The sequence below is a fragment of the Ranitomeya imitator genome, chromosome 3, assembly GCF_032444005.1.
Source record: "Ranitomeya imitator isolate aRanImi1 chromosome 3, aRanImi1.pri, whole genome shotgun sequence".
NCBI lineage: Eukaryota > Metazoa > Chordata > Amphibia > Anura > Dendrobatidae > Ranitomeya > Ranitomeya imitator.
The window spans coordinates 371,444,341-371,463,483 of record NC_091284.1 but is presented as its reverse complement, the minus strand read 5'-3'; the positions used below and the strand labels follow the sequence as shown (position 1 = coordinate 371,463,483).

Genomic DNA, 19,143 nt, shown 5'->3' with positions numbered 1-19,143 from the left:
TGAAAGATGGCAAACTACAAGCATGGATGTGTCATTATTAGACCATACAATATTCTACGATTGTCCAATAAAGCTGGAGAGAACATGTGTTGTGGGGTCTTCTGGAGGCCCAACTAATAAAGCATTTCACAAGATGAAATAAATAGCTTTTTATTAGACTTTAATCTGCGTGATTTCCGCTACGACAACTCATTCTTATTAGAAACGGCTTGGATCACAATTTCTATTAGAAAAAGAGGAACAGTCTCGAGATCATACATTTTGTGGCCACTTATAAGAGGGTTTACTGGGAAAAATAGTATTATTATTATGCCTATATATACACCGACAAAATACCTTCTGAAGCAGTTATGCTGTAGACCACATCAAAATGACAGTTATTGCGTTAAGGGAACCTGCCAGCAGGATTGTGCGCAGTAAACTACAGACAGTGTCAGGTCGGCGCCGTTATTACTAATTTTAGAAGAACTGAGTAATGGCAAAAACATTTTTTTTTTCCTCTGAAGTGGATGACAAAACTAAAACATCCCCAAATAAATATGATTTGATCAAGTTTCTTCAATAGATCAAAGCCACTCAATTCTTCATCAATTATATTTTTGCTGAATATATTTATTATGCAGAGCTACGTTTCACATATAGTGAAACTAAAGAAAATACCCTCAAAGGCCTGATACACCGTAACTTATTACCTATCAATAGTGACGGCTCATCACTGGGACCCTTACAATTGTGACGCCCAGGAGACCGGGGTACCCAGCACCGGACCAATGGGGTCTGTCTCTTGAGGGAGATGTCACGGGTGGCTTGACCCGGTGCTGTGGCCTCAGGCAATGCACAGTGTAAGGGGTATCATGAGGGAACAGGCACTTACTTGATCAGCAGCAGGTTCTCCCAGCGGTGATGATCCTGATCCTGGATAGATAGCTATTGTCCAAATGAAAGTCTGAGGCACTGAAACGTTTAACCAGTTTACTTCAACATAAAGGGATTTACAACCAGTCCTGTCACCGGAGTCTGTATGGGAACTCTGAGTTACTTTGACCCTGCCGGGGTCTTCGCCTCTTATTGTACGCAGTTTCTGTGTGGCCCTGCTGCTGTATGTGAACTGGCTGCCGGCCCAATCTGTCCCCTCCGGGTCCTGGTTCGACGGGCAACCCGAGTCCTTTTATCGGCTTACCCCCTCCAGGAGTACCGCTGAACTCTGTGTCTGTTGCTGCGTCCGGCCCTAGTGAAGCTGATATCACCTCACGTTTTTCCGGTTGCTGTATTATATATAATGAATACAGCCACGGATCCGGTATCCGTCTTTGCGCCTGTTCTGGGTAGTGATTAATGCTACCCGGTTCTCACAATGTCCTTTTTCTCTGTCCCTTTTCTCCTCAGGCCGGTGATTTGGGCCTGGAAACTGTCATAGGGCTGTTAGAAATTCAGCTGTATGGCCTCTCACTTTCAGCTCCTTAGCCCAACTGCTAGTTCTTCTCTCAGACCAGAATGGATCAAGGGGAGTCTCTGGAGCTCCCCCTTCTGGCCGGAGGTGGTAGTGCAGTCTTGCTATTTTAGTATTTGTATTTAGTGTCAGTAACTGTTTTTGTGGCAAATACCCCTAGGGGTGCCACACAATCATAAACTGGGCTATGGAATCCTCCATGTTATTGCTCCATTCCTAGTCTATGGGACAGATGCAGATTGTCCAGTGCCACCCTCCGCTCTCTCAGTCAGTACCATACTGGCTCCATTCATACGGAGACTCCATTTCTCAGGATCAGTGGGGGGTCTGGCGATTAGACGCTTATTTGTAATCTTGTAGATTAGTGATAAGTTGTCACAGTGGGTTAACCCCTTAGTAACCAAGCTACATTATGACCTTCATGACCAGGCCAAATTTTAGAAATCTGACCAGTATCACCTTATGACTCTGGAACGCTTCAATGTATCTCAGTGATTCGGAGACTGGTTTTTCTTAACATATTGTACTGTACGACAGTGGTCAAATTTTAGCAAATAAAAAAAAAAATTGAAATTTTTCTACCTTCAATCTTTATATCCTTAGAGCAGTTAGCCATGCTGTACAATTAATAAACAACATGTCCTATATGTCTACTTTAAATCTGCAGCATTTTTCAAGAGTCATTTTATTTTATTGTGTTAGGCCATGTTCACACAGTGCGTTTTTTTCTGCGGAACCGCAGCGTTTTTGCCGCTGCGGTTCCGCAGCTGTTTTCCATGCAGGGTACAGTGTACTGTACCCTATGGAAAACAGGAACCACTGTGCACATGATGCGGGAATCGGGAAAAAAGCCGCGCTGAATAGCCGCGGTAAAAAAGAAGTACCATGTCACTTCTTTTTTCGGAGCCGCAGCGGTTCTGCACCCATTGACCTCCATTGTGAGGTCAAACCCGCAGTAAAACCCGCAGATGAAAAAAATATCTGCGGGTTTTACTGCGGTTTGTGGTGCCGAACCGCTGCAGCAGGAAGTGCGGGGAAGCGGGCGGAAGTGCGTGGGCGGAGTGTGGCTGCCCCCCCGTGCTCCGATCCCGCCCCCCCGTGCTCCAATCCCACCGCCCCGTGCCCTAATCTCCCCCCCTTATACTTACCCGGCGTCCCGGTGTCCGTCTTCTCCCTGGGCGCAGCCATCTTGCAAAATGGCGGGCGCATGCGTAGTGCGCCCGCCGAATCTGCCGGCCGGCAGATTCGTTCCAAAGTGCATTTTGATCACTGAGATACAACCTATCTCAGTGATCAAAATAAAAAAAAAAAATAGTAAATGACACCCCCCCCCCCCCTTTGTCACCCCCATAGGTAGGGACAATAAAAAAAAATTAAGAATTTTTTTTTTTTTCCACTAAGGTTAGAATAGGGTTAGGGGTAGGGTTAGGGTTAGGGGTAGGGTTAGGGGTAGGGTATTTTCAGCCATTTTAACTGCATAGAAAACTGCATAAAAAAAGGATCAAAAAAAGGATAAAAAAAAAGGATCAAAAAAAGGATCAAAAAAAGGACCAAAAAAAAGGACCTGCATTTTCTGCCAAGAGCTGCAGTTTTTTAAAAAACAGTCCTGAAAAAAAAAGGATGGAAATCAGGAACGTGTGAACATACCCTTAATCTGTTACAGGGGATAAAAACTCAGCAGCAATTTCTCATTTTTTCAACAAATTTTCAAAACCTGTTTCATTAGGGACCTATTCAGGTTTTTATGGACTTTGAGGGGCCTATAGATTGGAAACCTAAAAGGGATTCCATTTTAATAAAGGCACACTGAAATACTTCAAACTGTTGTCAGGATGTTTTTTTATCCCTTCATACACTATACAGGCATTAATGCAAAGTAAAATGAAGAAAAAAAATTATTAAAAGTTTAACCTGTAAAATTTGTTTTAGCCCTGATTTTTTCACTTTTGCAAGAGGCAACACCAAAAGTACACCCTACAGGTACCCGACAGTTTGTTACCCACATTACTTTGAGCGCAGGGATACCCGAGTAGTCAAAAAGTTCTGTTTGAGCAAATTGCAGGGCTCGGAACGGAAAGAGCACGTTTGAATTTTGGACCCCAAATTTGGTTGACATAATTTGGGGTCACCACGTTATTTGCAGGGCACCTAAGGTGCCAAAACAGCAGAAACCGCACACAAAATGACCCCATTTTGGAAACTACACCCCCTTAAGGATTTTATCCAGGGGTATAGTGAGCATTTTGAACCCACAGGTACAACACAGAGTTTGATAACATTAGGTCGTCATACTGCAAACATCGTCATTAGCATTGAGCCCAAGTGCTTGCTAACCCATTTGGCATCGGGGCTCAGGTATGCACCGAGTATCGCAAGTGCTCGAGTGACATGTTTGAGTCCCTGGCCAACATGTTTTGCGGCTGTTAGCCAAAAAATATGCAGGGATTTCCGTATATGGCAGGTAATCCCTGCGTGTTTTTGGGTTGTTTAATAGCCACAAAGCATGTGGGGCGAAGACTCAAACACCCACGATTCTCGGTGCGTACCAGAGAACCTGATGCCATCCAAAATAGCAAGTACTTGTGCAACACTAGCTGTTATAGTCATTTTTTTATATTTTACCTTTGAAAAAAACACTAACTCCAACAGCAAAGGATTAAATAAAAATTCTAAAATTAAAAAAAAAAAAAAAAAAAAAATGTAATCTAACGGGATGATTTACTGATCAAGTCAGGAACCAAAAGGAAAATTCTCAGCTGCTGCCAGCAGACACTTTTTTTGCGTGATCACTGTTAATTCATGGAATACCGGTTTTTACGTACCGGTAATAGGATTTTACAGAGTCCACGACAGCACCCACAACGAGAGAGGGGATCCGCCCACCTTCCGGACAGGAACCTACAGGTTAAAAAGGGGCGGTCCCCCTCGCCCTCCAGTTTGTGTTCCAGAGTACAAGGGATACCGCCAATGAATCAGTACATGACAATATTATCTTAAACACTACTAAATACCACCACCTTATAGAGTGATCTCTAAGGCACACCTTCCAACAGAGTGCAGGAATAAGTAACTAAATACGGGGGGGAATGTATGGGTGCTGTCGAGGACTCTGTAAAATCCTATTACCGGTACGTAAAAACCGGTTTTCCTATCGCCACGACAGCACCCACAACGAGAGACTTTCAAAGACTATTTAACTGGGAGGGACCACAGCACTAAGTACTGAACGGCCAAACTGTAAGCTGGAATTAGCGGATAGATCAAGGCGATAGTGCTTATAAAAGGTGGAAGGTGATGACCAAGTTGCCGCCTTACATATCATTTCAATGGGGACATCTGCCTTCTCCGCCCAGGATGATGCCATGGCCCGAGTGGAGTGTGCCCTGATGCCTTCTGGTGGTGTTACTCCCCTGGCAGAATAGGCAAGACATATCGCTTCTCTAATCCATCTAGCGATAGAGTTCTTCGTGACACCAGAACCTTTTTTCTGATTCTGGAAAGAAACAAACAGAGCCCTACTCTGTCTCCAGCTTTGTGTCCTATCCAGGTATTCTAATATCGCCCTCTTTACATCTAGGGTATATTTTTTCTCCTCTTCTGAACCTGGATTTTCATAGAAAGATGGTAAATTAATCTCCTGACTTCTATGAAATTTAGTTGCTACTTTTGGTAAATATGCAGGATCAGGTTTTAGGACAATCTTATCCTGGAGAATTATTAGATAGGGAGGATCTACTGATAACGCATGTGTATCACTGACCCTCCTGGCAGACGTTAATGCTAAAAGTAGAGCTGTCTTTAAAGTTAAATTTTTTATCGAAATAGAGTCTAATGGCTCAAAAGGAGGTTCAGTCAACGCCTCAAGCACCAAATTTAGATCCCAAGGGGGTATTCTTACAATATGAATTGGGTTAGAACGCTGACATGCCTTAATAAACCTAGCAACCCATCTATTACCAGCTACATCACTGTTATATAGAGCTCCCAAGGCTGAAACATGAACTCTCAAGAGTGTTGACTGCTAAACCCAATTCCCAGCCCTTCTGAAGGAATTCTAAAATAGCTGAAATCGGAGCCTTATCTCCTAATGGTTGCTGATGAAACATAAGGAATTTTTTCCAAATTTTTGTATAGATCTTTGTAGTAACCTCCTTCCTGCTTTTCAATAAGGTAGTAATTAAAGCATTGGAGAACCCTCTCTCCTTCAGAAGCTCCCTCTCAAGTTCCAAGCCTTTAAGTGAAGAGTCTCCAAATTTGGATGACGAAATGGACCTTGAGAAAGGAGATCCGGAACCACTGGCAACACCCAGGGATCGGTCACTGACATTGTCCTGAGGAGAGAGAACCAAGGCCTCCTGGGCCAGAAGGGGGCAATTAGGATCACTCTGGCTCCTTCATCCCGGATCTTCCTGAGAACTATCGGAATCAGACATATAGGAGGAAAGGCATATGCCAGCTGGAAGTCCCAACGGACACGAAGGGAATCCACTATGAATGGTTGGTCTGCTATGTGTAAGGATGCGAACCTCCTGACCTTCCTGTTCTTCCTCGTAGCAAATAGATCTATTATCGGCAAACCCCACGGATTGACTATTCGAAGGAATATCTGTTGGTCTAGGGACCACTCTCCCTGACGAAGGGAATGGCGACTGAGATAGTCCGCCTCTATATTGAGTTCCCCTTTTATATGAACTGCCGACAGGGATTGTAAGTGATTCTCGGCCAGAGACAATATCTGTGCTGTAGTGGTCATTAGGGATCGTGATCTTGTCCCCCCCTGATGATTGATTAGGCTACCACAGTCATATTGTCTGTTTTTATCTGTACATGTGCATTCCTCAGGGATGGTAGTAAGCAAAGAAGAGCCTGTTTGACTGCCACAAGCTCTCTTAGATTTGAGGAATTCTGGGATTCTTGAATCGACCTTCGCCCTTGGGTTAGAATGTCTCCCATATGGGCTCCCCAACCGAACGGACTGGCATCTGTTGTAATTACGTTGTTCGGAGTGATGGTCCAGAGAACCCCTTTTGACAAATGTGCCAGATTGAGCCACCATCTCAGATCGTGAAGAGTGGCGGGTGATAGACCGAATTTTCTGCTCAGAGCACCGTGAAGATCTTTCTCCGCTTGAAGAACCTCGTATTGAAGCATTCGAGTATGAGCCTGAGCCCATCTCACTGCCGATATACACGCAGTCAAAGATCCTAGTAGAGACATTGCGTCTCTTAAACTTAAGTTTGGAGTTTTCCTTACAGCCGTGATTCTTTGAATAATCTTCTGCTTCTTCTCTTCTGGTAGGAAGGATGACTGATCTTCTGAGTCTAGAAGAACTCCTAGAAAGATTTGACGTCTTGTGGGTTCCAGTTTTGACTTTTCCCAGTTGACTATCCACCCGAGTTCCTGTAGGGATGATATTATGGCATTTACCCTAGACGTACACTGAGCAATTGAATTTCCAACTATCAAAAAATCGTCTAGATAGGGCACTACAAGAGTTTCCTTTTCCCTAATATGGGCCATTACTTCCGAGATAACTTTAGTAAAAATTCTAGGTGCCATGGATAGACCAAAGGGCATTGCCAAATATTGGAAATGTTTAATCTGATGGTTTACCCATACTGCCATCCTGAGGAATTGCTGGTGATTTCTGTGAACTGGAAGATGGTAGTACGCATCTTTTAGATCCAAGACCGACATGTAGCACCTAGGAAACAAAAGCTTAGTTGTTGATTTAATGGATTCCATCTTAAAAGCGTGGTACTGAAGATATTTATTCAATTTACGTAAATTTATGATAGTCCTAAAGGACCCATCAGGTTTAGAGATTAAGAATAGCGGAGAATAAAAACCCGTCTTCTCCTGATGTTTTGGAACTTCTTCAATAACTCGCTTTGTAAGCAATTGTTGAATCTCTAACTCTAAGGCCTGTTGTTGGGCCGGAGTGTCCAGTGATGTTATCACAAAATGATTTGGTGGAGTTCTCAAAAATTCAAATTTTAATCCTGACTCAACCACCCCCATTATCCAGGCACTAGAAGTAATCTTTTTCCATTTTTCTGAGAAGAACTTTAGTCTTCCCCCTACTGGTAGATCAGTTTTATCTGTAATTACGTCTACGTCTTGAGAAAGATGAAGGGTTCTTATAGTATCCACCTTTCTTCTTTTGATCCGATGTTTCCCAGTCGCGATTATTTCCCTGCTGGTCTGACTGGAATCTTCTGAAGGGCATGCGTCTCCGGAAGGCATTCCTAAAAGTGGGATTAAACGTTTTAGGAAATCCCTTCTTTCTGTCTTCTGCCTTTGCAAGGATGTCATCCAGCACCGGGCCGAATAGGTACTCACCCCTACATGGAATGGAGCACAATTTGGCTTTTGCCTGAGCATCCCCCTTCCAGGTTTTTAGCCAAAGTGCCCGTCGGGCTGCATTTGAGAGACCCGCCGATCTTGCAGCCAATTTCAGGGAATCAATCGAGGCATCCGCTAGATAAGCCGCTCCTTCCCTGACCTGAGACAGGGAGTTTAACAATTTATCCCTGGGTACTTTTGCTTTAAGCTGTTCCTCCAGCTGAGTCACCCAGACCATAACTGATCTTGCCGTACAGGTGCCTGCGATTGCGGGCTTAAAGGCTCCAGATGATGCTTCCCATACCTTCTTAAGGAGCATGTCAGCCTTCCTGTCTGAAGGATCTTTAAGGAGTCCTACATCCTCTAACGGTAGCGAGTCTGTTTTCGAGGTAGAGGCTACTGCCGCATCTATTTTTGGGATCTTCATCCACTGGGATAAGGTGTCATCCTCAAAGGGGTACCTTCTTTTTGCGGCCGAAGGTAAGAACCCTTTATCCAGCTTGTCCCACTCCCGTTTGACCAGATCTTTAATGGTATCTACTACCGGGAAAGCTTTGCGACTTCTCTGGCTCAGTCCTGCGAACATGATCTCCTGGGTTGTTTTCGGCTCTTTACTCTCAGCCACACCCATAGTCGCACGGACTGCCTTAATTAAAGTCTCCATATTATCTGTGGCAAAGCAAGGCCTTCCTTCCTCATCTAAGGAGGATGGTGATGAACTCTCCGAGCACTCGCCCTCTTGAAACGAAGGGCTGGAATCGGATACCATTTCCATACTACTCTTCTCATGCCGCTTAGATTTAAGAGAAGATTTTATTTCTTCCCTAATTACTTCCCTCAAATCTGATACACGAAGGGGGGCCTCTTCCTCTAACGTACGGCATATACACGTCTGACATAATTTCTTTACATAGGTGTCAGGTAGTGGCTCCGTGCATAACGCACACTGCTTATGTTTGGACTTTGAGACCTTCTTCCCCTATAACAAAACATAGTATAGAAGACAGATGTATCAGCCAGTGGCTCAGATATAACACTCACCACTGCTGATGAAATTAGAGTACCGGTTTCTGAGGGGGTGAGGTGCGATGTGACGTGCCAGGATCCTGCTGCCCGCGTGCCACATCTCCACTCTGAGATCTGCTGCTGCTCCTTTGCTGCTCTCCTTTTCGGTGTTCGGCGTCTCCTGTGGAAGACATGTTGCCGCACACCACTCACCAAGCGCTGCCTTCTTTTCAAAGGTCCCGCGCTCCTCCTCCCGGCCTCCTCCGGAAGTCGTTAGATCACTTCCGGGTCATAAGCGCCGACCTGCTCCCGCAGCGTCGCGCGCGTGTGGACGACCCAGGGTGGCGTGCCTTCCCCTGGGAACGCCACTCCGACGTTCAGCCGCTCCTTGCCAGACGAGGGGGGAAGCTGGACACAGGACTTCCCCCGACGCTGCTTCCGGGCCCCCGACTCTGCCGTTCTCACCTGGACACCGCACAGAGGCTTGGCGGACCCGGGTAGGTGAACGAGACCTGTAGGCTCCCGCCGTCCGGACAGGAACCCAAACTGGAGGGCGAGGGGGACCGCCCCTTTTTAACCTGTAGGTTCCTGTCCGGAAGGTGGGCGGATCCCCTCTCTCGTTGTGGGTGCTGTCGTGGCGATAGGAAAAATGACGATTACATGATTGGGGAACAAAAAATACGGCCTGGATCATGTTCTCCAGGGTCTCACCCCCGGTAGCTGAAACCAGGGAGATTTTTGGACTCAGAGGGGGCGCCTGAGGGAATAAGGCCCCTTAGCGGTAGCCATATTAATGCATAGCGGTGGTCGTTAAGGGGTTAAAGTGAAAATGTCCCGGATTTCAGAACTGCATTCTTATACAGATCTCAGAGCATATTCGGATGTTACAGTGGGTGAAATAAGCATTGAACATGTGACAACCCATCCAATCCACACAGGCAAAGAAAACAAACCACAGATGTCCATAAATTATGGGATATAATGAAAATAATACGAGGATCAAGCATTGAACACATGAAGAAAAAGGTGCAGAAAGCTTTGGAGAGTGACGAAATCTATCAGTAATAAAAAAGCAATCCTGCCACTGAGCGAAAAATAATATCAGCTGGTTCACCTGATGGCCTATAACAAGGTGTCTCATTACCAATGTGCCACACAAGAAACATCTCTGCAGTATGGGTATTCCAACACTGTGCATTAACAGTGCGCTCTGGTGCCGGCTCGTTACTACTGATCTGAGCTGGCAACAGAGCGTACACTGTCATTGTGCACATCGAGCAGATACTAGCCCAGCCCCTTAAAGGTGCGTCACTGATGGTGCTTCATTTCAGGGAGCGGGCAGGGGCTGTGACAGTGACAGCAGCCTGTGCCTCCTGAAGACACTTTGTTTGCGTATCCCAGAAAGTACTGAGATTCTCAAATCAAGACTCATTAAAAAAGGAAGTAGTAAAAAAATAAATAAAGCATATAGTGTAGTTAGGGAAGGAAAGGAAATGTATAATTGAAGTATTAAAATTAGTTTAGATAATAGCATTAAATAGATATTTAGGATAAAAATTACTTGGTATGTTGGGCCACCCCTTTAATTACAAATCCTCTATGAAGTAGCTTATCCCATGTTACATACGTGAGGTGTCTTGCGATCATACAGGAGAGACATCGGAAGTTTGCTCTGCTTCATCACAACTTTATACGGGTCTTTCATGACCGCATCCATTTCTTCTTGAAACTTCTGGAGGGAGGACTGCTTAATGACACGGGTATTGCCTGGTTAAATAAGAAATGGACAACCGCTTCAATGCCTTCTCTTTTAGAGCAGAACGTGACTAACATAGCTTCTAAGTAAGCTGCAGACGGCAGAACACTCACCAAACCACTTGATATTGGGCTCTACTCTAGCCACTGTGCCGGACGAGACAGATGACTGATACTGCAAGGTCCGAATCACTTTTCCATGTTTGCTCCTGAATAGGAAAAAAAATGTGCATTTATTCAAATGGTCAATAACCATGACAAAAAAAAAACCAATCGTACAACTTTTGTTTTTTAGAGCAACATGATGGTAGATGTGGATTATACGGTGGTGACAGAAACAAACACGACACTTCCCTAAATATATTCCGGATTTATGGAAATTAAATGACTGCAGACTTCAAGGTTTCTGACCAGACAACCCCTTTAATGAATTTGCTTACTCCAGCATACTGCATCAAGACTGAAGTGCAAAATGACCCAAGACCCTGATATTCACATATTTGTATATCACAGACCATGGTTCACAGACCAGCCATGGCCCCCCCGACTCAAAATCAGCAGCCTCACAGGCACATGTGACCTGTGTGTCAGGAGACCAGTAGGTAAAATGCAGGCCATACTTTGACTGCCACACAGGGATCAGTGAATCCAGCCTAAGTCCTAGGCTAAAAGAAACACCTGGCATACATAGCACCACCAAGAAGTGCAAGAAAAAACAGAGTAGAATGTGTTAAAGAGGTTGTCGACTACTCCTTAGGATAGGTCATCAATGTCTGACCATCAGGGGTCCGACACTCTACACCCCCCCTATCAGCGTTCTTGGTGTTGGCTGCAGCCAAACAGAAATGCACAACTGCGGAGCTGCTCCATCTTCTGAAAGTATCGCACATCCGCTTGCTATTCAGATCAATGAGAGGCAGATATCCGAGAAATTCTAACAGAACAGCTGACCGGCTGGGGTCCGACATTCTGCACACCTGCCAATCAGACATCAATGACCTAGCCACATCAACATATACAGCTCTGGCAAAAATTAAGAGACCACCACATCAACACCCTGTCATGGGCAGCCCAATCTCCAGACCTGAACCCCATTGAAAACCTCTGGAATGTAATCAAGAAGATGATGGATAGTCACAAGCCATCAAAGAAAGAAGAACTGCTTAAATGTTTGCGCCAGGAGCAGTGAGAAAGACTGGGGGAAAGCATGCCAAGACGCATGAAAGCTGTGATTAAATATCATGGTTATTCCACAAAATATTGATTTCTGAACTCTCCCCGAGTTAAAACATTAGTATTGTTGTTTCTGAATGATTATGAACTTGTCTTCTTTGCATTATTTGAGGCCTGCAAGCACTGGGTTTTTTTGTAATTTTGACCATTTCTCCTTTTCAAAAAGAAAAAATATAAAATGTTTTGCTTGGTAATTCAGAGACATGTTGTCAGAAGTTTATAGAATAAATAAAAGAACAATTTACATTTTACTCAAAAATATACCTATAAAGAGAAAAATCAGACATATTGAACATTTTGCAGTGTTCTCTTAATCTTTGCCAGAAATATATAAAACAAAACAAAAAAAAAAAAAAAAAAAATACATACATACATATTTTTTTTTTTTTGAATCATGACTTACCGTCGTTCTTTCTGGCGGTACATATTGAGGCGCTTGATAGTTGCCCGATCCCTCATATTCTGGCCTCCAGCACCCTTGACACGATCTAAAGAAAATTCATCAATATCATCAGAGAGATGCATTTGCACTTTAAAAAAGTTAAATAGTTTTAGGAGAGCGTCACAAAGACTTTCAAGGCTTGTCCACGATCCGACAAGAGAAGCACACAGACAGTACCATATAAAATAAAGAAACCATGTATACTTATCCTTGAACTCCCAATCATTACAGCACCACATCCCTGAAGCAGAAGTGGCTCAGCAGTGCATCCATAACCACACAGGACTCGTGTACTGATTGCCAACATAGAGGTGGTTGCTCTAAAATAATAAAATCAACACTACTCACCTATTCTATTGCCCAGCGGCACCGTTTACACGCTGCGGGCAAGTGACTGCGGCAGCCAAACAGTGGCCTCAACAGTCACATGACATCCCCATTGCAACGTGGTTATGCCAATAGAAGAGCACGTGACTGCTACAGCCATAGACAAAGACCAGGAGGGTCAGTGCAGGATCACTGAGAGAAATGGGCAAGTAGTAACACTAGCAATACTTAAGAACAATAGCAGCTGGTTTTAAGTATTTGTAATAAACTGGATAATCCTTCATACCAATTAGACTAAAGTCAGCTGAGCCCTCCAATGTTGGGCGACAGTGTGATGGGTATGGGGGCCTCCTGACTCACAACACATCACAACACAACAATAGTTGTTTGTCTGACAGCTATCTAATACATAAAAGATACCGGTATATCTTTGTATCTTGTTAATTTACTTCATTATATCTGCCAAATGTCCAACTAGGGGTCTGTATGCAGGGGAGACAGGGCAAAAACTGAGGACAAAAAAGAATCATCAGCGCCACAGAAAAAAGATCTACCTGTGGCCAAACATTTTTGTCTCCCTGATCACAGAACCATGGACATGAAATTACTTGTATTAAAAGGTAACTTTAGGTCTCAGAGACGGAAGAGTCTGGGAATATAAGCTGATGATGACCTTTGACACACTCATTGCAGTAATGAATGTGTCACATGGATTTATGTCTTTCTTCATCAACTAAGGAATGTGTTCTTCGGACCTTGTGGAGGCATCACAACATGGACCAGACCCCAATCAGAGGACAAGAAAATGTTCACACTCCTTATCTATGAACTGTTCAAACATTTACAGCCACAACTGTTTATCCCTCTCCCATAATAATAGTTCTGCTTCACATCATTTGTCTTATCTAACCACAACTTATGCAGTTTTAGGCACTCCGTAAAAACATCTGTTTAGAGCAGCCTAGCACGTTCCATCAAACACCACTGCACCCAAAAGCACCACACATGCTGGCTGGTGCCAACTCATGCATCCTTTATCCATACCTCACCTTCTCAAGATGGCGGGACCTTCATTGCAAATAAGCCCCTGTTCTTTGTGTCACCCCCACCTCATTGTAGATTATAAGCTCGTACGACCTGAGTCATCATTAACTTTGATTTAATTATTGTTTTATCGTTAATGTTGTTACTTGTGACTTGTATATGAACTCTTGAATTGTAAAGTGCTGTGGAATATGTTGGAGCTATATAAAGATTTATGTGACTTCTGATTCTGTGTTATTCTATACCTGATGAAGAGACCTGAGTAGTCTGGAAAGCTTGCAATGTGTTACCATCTTTTCAGTTAGCCATTAAAAGGTATCAACCACTGAGGACTCGCAAAGCTATCTAAGGCCACATTCACACGTTCCTTTTTATCCTGCGGGTTCTCCCGCAGCGGATTTGATAAATCTGCAGGGCAAACCCGCTGCGGTTATCCCTGCAGATTTATCGCGGTTTGTCCTGCGGGTTCCGCTGCGGGATTTACCCCTACTATTGATGCTGCATATGCAGCAATATGCAGCATCAATAGTAGTGTTAAAAATAATAAAATCACGATGATATACTCACCCTCTGACGTCCCGATCTCCTCGGCGCTGCAGGCGGCGGTCCGGTTCCAAAGATGCTGTGCGACCAGGACCTTCGGTGACGTCACGGTCATGTGACCACGACGTCACCGCAGGTCCTGCTCGCATAGCATCCTGAGACCGGACGGCCGCATGCAGCACTGAGACTTCAGAGGTGAGTATATCATGATTTTTTATTTTAATTCTTTTTTTTTTTAAATACAAATATGGTTCCCGGGCCTGGAGGAGAGTCTCCTCTCCTCCACCCCGGGTATAACCCGCACATTATCCGCATTACTTCCCACATGGTGGGCACAGCCCCATGCGGGAAGTAAGCGGATCAATGCACTTCTATGGGTGCAGAATCGCTGCGATTCTGCACAAAGAAGTGACATGATCCTTCTTTTTTTCCGCAGCAATTCAGCGCGGTTTTTTCGGGTTTTTCCGCATCATGTGCACTGCGGTTTCTGTTTTCCATAGGGTAACATTGTACTGTACCCTGCATGGAAAACAGCTGCGGACCTGCAGCGGCAAAATCGCCGCGGTTCCGCAGTAAAAACCGCATAGTGTGAACATGGCCTAAGGGTACGTGCACACTATCAGTAAAAGCTGTGGGTTGGACGATGTGCACTTTTGCAGCAGCCAGATGTTACAGCATAGTGCAGTGTTCCCCAACAGGTCATGTTTTCAAGACTTCCTTAGCATGACCCAGGTGATAATTGCATCACCTTCACAGACAATAATTCCATCACCTGTGAAATACTAAGGAAATCCTGAAAACCTGACCTGTTGGTGGCTCTTGAGGACTGGCGTTGGGGAACACTGGAATAGTGGATGGGATTTCAAGAAATCCCATGCCCACTATGCATGCACTGACGCCCGCAGCTCACCAGCGGAGACGGACATGCGGTGCGTCTTGCCAGACCGCAGCATGTCTATGTTGTGGAGACGCGAGCCTCTGCAAGAGAAATTTCACCCGTACAATGTATTGGACGCGATACATCCGCACAGTTCAATGAAGGCATGCGGAATCACCTGTGTTCAATAGACAGCAGCGCTTTGGATGCAACAAACATGTGCTGGGTCCAAAGCGCTGCCAGTTCCGGATCATGGGCATACCCGAATATGTATGGGCCTTTAATCTGCAGCATTTTCTGCAAGAGTTTTAAAGTGAACCTGTCAGCAGGATTGTGCATAGGAACCTACAGACAATGTCAGGTCGGCGCCGTTATACTGAATAAAATACCTTGGTTGATGAAATCCATATTGTGGTGGTTGTTTAATCTACATTTGAAGTTTTCAGTTAAAGATATGCTCGTGCTCCAGGACACCCTGTGGGGGGGAAGGTGGGGGTCTTACTGTGGTGCTCTGATTAAATTTTTTTTATGTATTTAGTTATTTTTAAACACCACAATATGAACTGCACAAGCAGAGTATTTACAATAGGGGGCATGTCTGAGGGATCAGTGGCCTGTCATAAGCCATCAGTATGAATATCTAATCAGAGCACCAAATAAAGACCCCCCACAGGACGCCCCGCAGCACTGTATTATCAGTACCGTAAATGAAAACAACAACCACAAGACGGATTTCATCACCCAAGGTTTAATTTTAATCAGTATAATGGCACCGACCTGACACTGTCTGTAGGTTACTGTGCACAATCCTGCCGACAGGGTTCATTTTAAAAGGTTTTTCCAGGGCTTTTTTCTTCCTATGAGGCTAACAGCACACAGGCATGCGGTTGCCAACTGTCTGTTCTGCAGGCGATGGTTCAGAGCGATCATGGACCACTCCTGCCAGTGTTATTTCTGGGCTGTGATTATATATGACATGCTGATTGACAACCGGCTAAAGGGAATCTGACCGCTGATTTCAGTCTGAAAACCTGCGGCATCTCAAGAGAAAAAAAATATAAAAGCCATAAGGGACGAAGCGGCACGGGATACTAGTTGGCCAGACAGCTACTTAGCCCGCTGCCAATATCTGACAGGTATCTCCCTATAGGCACACGCAAGGAGAAACCCGTCACTCAAGGCCAGCGGGTGGAGAGAAGCCATTTAGGACTGTCTGACTAGTCTCCCGTACGGCCCGGTCAACCATGTTCTTCTCTGAAACGCCACAGTGTTTCAGAGTCAGACATACATAGCGGACATGAGGTAACCAGTGTCTGATAAATGCTGCCCGTGGTGAGGACATCTGCGGCCTGTCCGTGCATCACTATCAAGAAACACGAATGTGCGACCTCGGCCCTTTACCAACCATTGGGTACTAAAGACAAACACAGGACCTCCCCAGGAAGAGTAAGTGATGGGACAAGACCAGCGGCCACGATGCCCCTGCATACAAGGATTGTCACTACTAGACCTTCCCCTCTCCAGGACGTAGGAAGGTCAGGACTGAGCCTGACATCTCCGCACCATTCACAGAAAACAAGCGGGAGCTCGGCTTTCCAGGAGATCTGCGGATCGTCGTCTTCCAGAACCTCTCCTTTGGCACTGGCTGGCATAATGGCACAGCAGATATGACGCCCCATCATGTCCTAATCATTAGAAGACCGCAGACTGACCCACATGTTATGGCAGCGCCCATGAGACGTCACTGTGCCATTACATCCCCAATGCTGCCATCACCCAGCTTTCCAGATCGGCGGATCGTCATCTTCCAGAACCTCTCCTTTGGCACCGGTAGGCATAATGGCACAGCGCATATGACGCCCCATCATGTCCTAGTCATTATAAGGCCGCAGACTGACCCACATGTTATGGCAGCACCCATGAGACATCACTGTGCCATTAAAGCCCCACTGCTGCCATCACCCAGCTTTCCAGGAGATCTGCGGATCGTCGTCTTCCTGAACCTCTCCCATGGCACTGGCAGGCATAATGGCACGGCTGATACAACGCCCCATGGTGTCCTAATCATTAGAAGGCCGCAGACTGATCCACATGTTATGACAGCGCCCATGAGACATCACTGTGCCATTACAGCCCCACTGCTGCCATCACCCAGCTTTCCAGGGCTGTGAATGACGCATCTGCAGACCACTCTCCCCTCCCCAGCTGTGACAAGACTCCCATCATTGTGCCACGGCATGCTGGGACCTGCAGTTTCTCACAGCTGCTCAGGGCCCTATGGATACTTATATGAAGGAGGGCACACACAGGAGTAAGCACTAGCTCCCACGTGAGCAGCCCCCAATACAGTACACACCTGGGTTAGTGCTGGAGGAGGACGGGTTAATGGTGTTCCGTCCCTTGAACCGTGGCTTCACCATGCTGGCGGCTTGTCCCGGGCCCGAGCCTACGTTACAGAGGACGGTGGAAGCAGCCTTAGCTGGAAACAGGCCGCTGTAAAGAGACCGAGGAGCCGCAAAGCATGACGGGTAATGCTTACTACGAACACACGTGTTTGACGAGAGTTTTCGGACGCCATCTTTGGTATGGGCAGTTTTGCCCTTACATTTAACATTCAAATAAGCATTAATATCCTTTTGTTTATTTGTCTATCAGGTGTATTTATTCCAGATTAAAAGGGAGGCAATAATAGAATTCACTAAGGCTTCATGCACCGTAATCTCCAGTCACGTGATTAGATCTCTGGGGAGCTCTAGTAAAAGGCATGGAAAAGTGTAGCTGGAGATAGCAACCAATCAAGTGCGACCTCTCACTTTTCACTGACAGCTGATTGGATACTATTTGCACTGGGTTTGATAACTCTCCTGCACTGGTTTCTTGTAAAATGGCTTCCTGGCTTCAAAATTTTGGCCACACACCCCAATCCACGCTCATTTACCATTTCTTTCTCCGCTGGCAGAAGGCGATGTCAGAGGGGCGCTGGAAGTGAGGGAAATTCAGCAGGCGCCCAAGAGGGCATAGACCCACCTGCAGTTGGGAGATGAGCGGATCCATTCACGGGTCTCCGGTCCGGCGCCTAGATAAGTGCTACCTGGCGGCCACGAATCTGTAACCTTCCGGTGTTAACGCCGCAGCTTTTCGTCACCCAGGGCAGGAGCGACCTCCTCTGTGCGTCCTGCTCATCTCTAGTTGGCACCTGTGGATTGTTTTTTTTTTTCATTCATTCACAGTCGGAGCCTCCAGAAGTTTCCAATCTTTATGTAGCTTCACTATATTATATCTGATTTTTTTTGTCTGTAAAGATAGACACATAGATGCAGAAAGATAAATAGATACACATATGTGAGTGAGATGTAATCAATGCTTTGCGTGTGTAGCTTTCTGTACATGTATTTTATTACTAAAGAAATTAATTAACAAAAAAAATTACGTGGAGTCCCCCAGAATTTTGTTAACCAGCAGAGGGAAAGTGGATACCTGGGGGGCAGATGTTTATAACATAGGAAGGGGGTAATACCCATGGAGCTTCCCAGGCTATTAATATCAGCTCACAGCTGTATACTAAGCCTTTCTTGGTTATTAAAATGGGGACCCACCCACAAAAAAATGATGTAGGGCCCCCTATAATTAATAACCAGCAAAGGCTAGGCAGACAGCTGCGCACTGATATTAATAGCCTAGAAAGTGACCATGGATATTGGCCCCCTCCCTGACTAAAATCATCAGCTCTCAGCCGACCCCATAAAAGCAGCATCCATTAGATGCACCGATTCTGGTACTTACCCTCGCTCTTCCGACTTGCCCTGGTCACCTTTGTCAGGTGACATCGAGCCCAGAGGTTAGTATTGGAGAGTCATCTATAAGATGCCTCATATGTCCCCCATAGCCAGCCTCTCATATGTCTGCCATAGCTATCCCCATATATGTCCCTCATAGCCAGCTTCACATACGTTCCCCATATCCAGCCTAACAGATGACCCCCATAGCCACCACCACATATGTCCACATTCATTGGAAAAATTAATTAAAAAAAGGCTTATATTAACTTAATCACTGCTTCTTGTACACAGCGGCCACTGCCTCCTCTTGATTTCTGTACGCTAGTGGATGCTGGATGGTGCC

The 19,143-nt window shown here is 45.3% G+C and overlaps 1 protein-coding gene across 1 annotated transcript in view; it reads right to left on the bottom strand.

The window, feature by feature from the left end:
* The window catches only part of GNL2 (G protein nucleolar 2), a 77,698-nt gene extending 60,161 nt beyond the window's left edge, over positions 1–17,537 (bottom strand). The window contains exons 1-4 of the mRNA XM_069756910.1: positions 17,378–17,537; positions 12,192–12,276; positions 10,670–10,764; positions 10,428–10,567 (exon numbers count right to left, since the gene is read on the bottom strand). Of these exons, the coding sequence (XP_069613011.1) occupies positions 10,428–10,567; positions 10,670–10,764; positions 12,192–12,276; positions 17,378–17,441 (384 nt within the window). The 5' untranslated portion in view covers positions 17,442–17,537. The remainder of the gene's footprint in view (positions 1–10,427; positions 10,568–10,669; positions 10,765–12,191; positions 12,277–17,377) is intronic.
* Positions 17,538–19,143: the final 1,606 nt, after the last annotated feature.